This window comes from Sinocyclocheilus rhinocerous, unplaced genomic scaffold (genome assembly GCF_001515625.1).
Source record: "Sinocyclocheilus rhinocerous isolate Xijiao unplaced genomic scaffold, SAMN03320098_v1.1 scaffold768, whole genome shotgun sequence".
Lineage (NCBI taxonomy): Eukaryota > Metazoa > Chordata > Actinopteri > Cypriniformes > Cyprinidae > Sinocyclocheilus > Sinocyclocheilus rhinocerous.
In genome coordinates this window covers 70,785-74,159 of record NW_015634483.1, presented here as the reverse complement: position 1 = coordinate 74,159, position 3,375 = coordinate 70,785, and the positions used below count along the sequence as shown (strand labels likewise).

General features: G+C 33.0%; 1 protein-coding gene across 1 annotated transcript in view; it reads right to left on the bottom strand.

Annotated features, from left to right (window-relative positions):
• Positions 1–80: 80 nt before the first annotated feature.
• LOC107745661 (rho-related BTB domain-containing protein 1-like) overlaps positions 81–3,375 on the bottom strand; it is a 31,780-nt gene continuing 28,485 nt past the window's right edge. The window contains exons 8-9 of the mRNA XM_016559586.1: positions 2,289–2,394; positions 81–988 (exon numbers count right to left, since the gene is read on the bottom strand). Of these exons, the coding sequence (XP_016415072.1) occupies positions 819–988; positions 2,289–2,394 (276 nt within the window). The 3' untranslated portion in view covers positions 81–818. The remainder of the gene's footprint in view (positions 989–2,288; positions 2,395–3,375) is intronic.

Sequence of the window (3,375 nt, the reverse complement as noted above, 5' to 3'; positions counted from 1 at the left end):
TTGACTGCTTTTATTGTCCTCATTTGTAAGTCGCTTTGGATAAAAGCGTCTGCTAAATGACTAAATGTAAATGTAAAGTTATAATTCATACATTTTAAGTGCCTGAGTTTTACCAGAATATATTTCTGAAAGTCTAGCATATCCTTTTATAGCAATGCAATCATGCATTTTTGAGAAAGTTCAAATGTACTGCATAAGAAGAATGACCCATGCGTTCCTGTCCCTGATGTTCATACATAGGGCTGAATGCTGTAAGCTCTTACGATCACAATGATCAAACTACATCCATTATATTACAATCAACAGCGAGCCCCAACCTCAAGTGCTCTTAGTTTTTGGTCACAAGTTGTCCAATAAACAGGCTTACAACATTACCCAAAATTTGCCTGAATGCAGAATTGTACAATGCAAATTTTGCAAATCAATACGTGTGCTCAGAATTAGTGGCATAATGAGCATTTTCCACTTAGATGATTTCACTGAACAGTTGAAAATGTGTTAATGCAAATATACAGTATATAGCACCTAAGTGAAAAAGGAAAGCCAAGAAAAAACACTCCTTAATCCTCTTAGTGTTTTAAGATTCTTATGCTTCTAACACAGTCAGATCACAACCAAGTCCAACACAGCAGCTCGACTATTAAAACAAATATTACACCATAAGGAATAGGCCTACGTCACCTCCATAGATTCAATGGCCAGCATTGATTAGACATTGTGCTTCACACAGAATGCTCATTTAGAGTGGCCTGTTTCATCTTCGCAAAATAGAAAAAAAGGAAAATAAGAGCTTTAAAAATAAACAAGAGGGTACGGACTCAAGCAACAGCAGGGGACGTGCTCCAGAAACACCAGCGCCATCGTGAGTGATGTTTATTCAACACCACATCCTCCTTCTCTCTCTCCTTCTTCACCCGCTGATAGTGATCTTCCTCTTTCAGATACCAGACCGGAGGCCAGCGGTGCTTCTCAAAATATTCCTGGTTTTCTGCTTACATTACAACACAAGCCCAGAATGATATCAAGGGTGAGTGATATACAATAGAGCTCATGAAGCACAATGTGTCCTCTTAAAGGAACTGTTCCCCTAAAATAAAAAATTATGTGATTTTTACTTATTTACAAAAGGAAGAATAACATCACAGCAGGGTTAATTTAATATAAAAACCAAATTCATAAAAAAAATATTTAAAAAAATCGATACATGAAATAAAATAAAAATAAAAAAACAAAACCTGAATTTATTTTATTTCAGCTAGTTGCCAAGGCAACATTTCTCATTAATTTGACTTGAAGTACTAAATTAACTAAATAAACAAATTAATAAATAAATCTTAATGATGAAAACTGTATTAAAATAGAATATAACATATTATTTTAAATATATAAACTATATTAAAATTAAAATATAAATATTAAATAGACATATTTAAAAAAACGAATAAAAATGAAAACAAAACAAAATGGACTAAAATTAGTGAGAGCAGAAAATTTTTATTCAAAATGTTAATAAAAGAGCACCGTGAGAATTTTGCAAAAAAAGTGCTTTCACTTTAACAATAGTTAAAGTTTATTTCTTTATTTTGGCAACCAATAACCAATTTGGTTACAGCAAGGTTCAATTAGTTAACGGTAGTTAATGCATTAACTAACAATAAGCAGTACATTTGATACATTATTTATTAAGCTTTGCTAATGTTAGTTAATAATAATACAACTGTTTAATGTTAATTAATGTTAATATTACCATTAAGTAATATTACCATTATTTAATACAACTTTTATTAATTATTTAATTAATTATTCAACTTTTGATTTTAGTAATGTATTAATAAATGTTAAAATTAACATTTATTAAGATTAATAAATGGCTAGTTTTAAATGGTTGGTTATTTTTTTGTTTATATGGAAACTTGTTGCATTATTTTTTCTTTTTTAAAGATTTTATATGTTATATTTTAATCGCAATATAGTGTGTGTGTGTGTGTGTGTGTGTGTGTATATATATAAATAATTAATACATTTTATTTTATGTAGTTTTTATTAACTTGTATTTGTTTTTTTATTTATTTATTAAAATTAATAACTAAAAGCATATGGATTTGGTGGATTTAATTTTCGGGTGAACCATCTCTTCAAAAGGACACTCTTAAAGACTCATATGTACTCATCATAGCTACTTCTACGTCATAAAGCAAAGTTAAATGTTACTGTAGATGCTTTAAATCAGGCAGTTTCAATGGTGACGCTTTGCATCTGTCTCATAATTGTTCAGGAAATGCTCTTACCTGCTGATTTCGACTTGATCTCTTTGCGGTAATTGGCACATATCCTGTTGTAATGGGTGCAGATGTGGTGTAAACACCAGGCAGCGAGTTGATTAGCATTATGGAACTGTCATCAAAACAAGAGAATAAAAAACAAGACGTTAACGTTTGTATGTATTTAGTCTAAATATTGGAATATGATCACTGTAAACAAAGGCTGCCATCTTGTATTCTGAAATGATATATCGTATTTCACTATGAATTCTCACAGCTACTGTCAAATCTTTGAAGGTTGCTGTACAGTAGGCTCAAAGGAAGATGAAATGGCACCAACATATAGTGACTTGCAACACTCATGGTTGCTTCAAGAAAACCAAAACTGCAAGTTTATTGTATGTAGCTTTGTATAAAAGCATTCTAATTACAGTCATACAGATTACCAGATATTTACAGATAGTGATATTGCTGCTGTTTAATATCTGCTGTATTATTCATCAGTAAAGTCATGGCTAATTTTATTGTAGAGACACTGGATGTTTACAGGAAACATCCTGTGTTTCTGAATGCTGTTAAATTACAGTTTAAAGGGGTCATATGATGCGATTTCAAGTTTTCCTTTCTCTTTGGAGTGTTACAAGCTGTTCGTGAATAGATAAGATCCCTAAAGTTGCAAAGACTAAAGTCTCAAACCCAAAGAGATATTCTTTATCAAAGTTAAGACTGGTCCACGCCCTCCTAAAACGCCTCGTTTAAACACGCCCCCACATATCTACCTCACTATGTGAGAAGATTTGCATAACGCCGCCCAAATGTTCACGCAAAGAAAGATGGCGTAACGTTATTGTTGCTGACACCGCCGCCGCCATGTTGTGAAGACGCTGTGTTCGTTTCGTTGCAAAAGCGAAAATACTTTGTTTGGCCTTCCAAAAGAAGACACGACTAGAAATCAGTGGTTAAGTTGTATTTACAACACTGTTCCAGAACAGATCAACCCAAATATTCAGATGTGTGCAACGCATTTTACGGAGGACGAGGACTGTTTCCTGGGAGAGTAGCCGACAATGCCGGTGTTCCGGTGAATTCAGTTCCCCTGTTTCCCCTTCGGCGC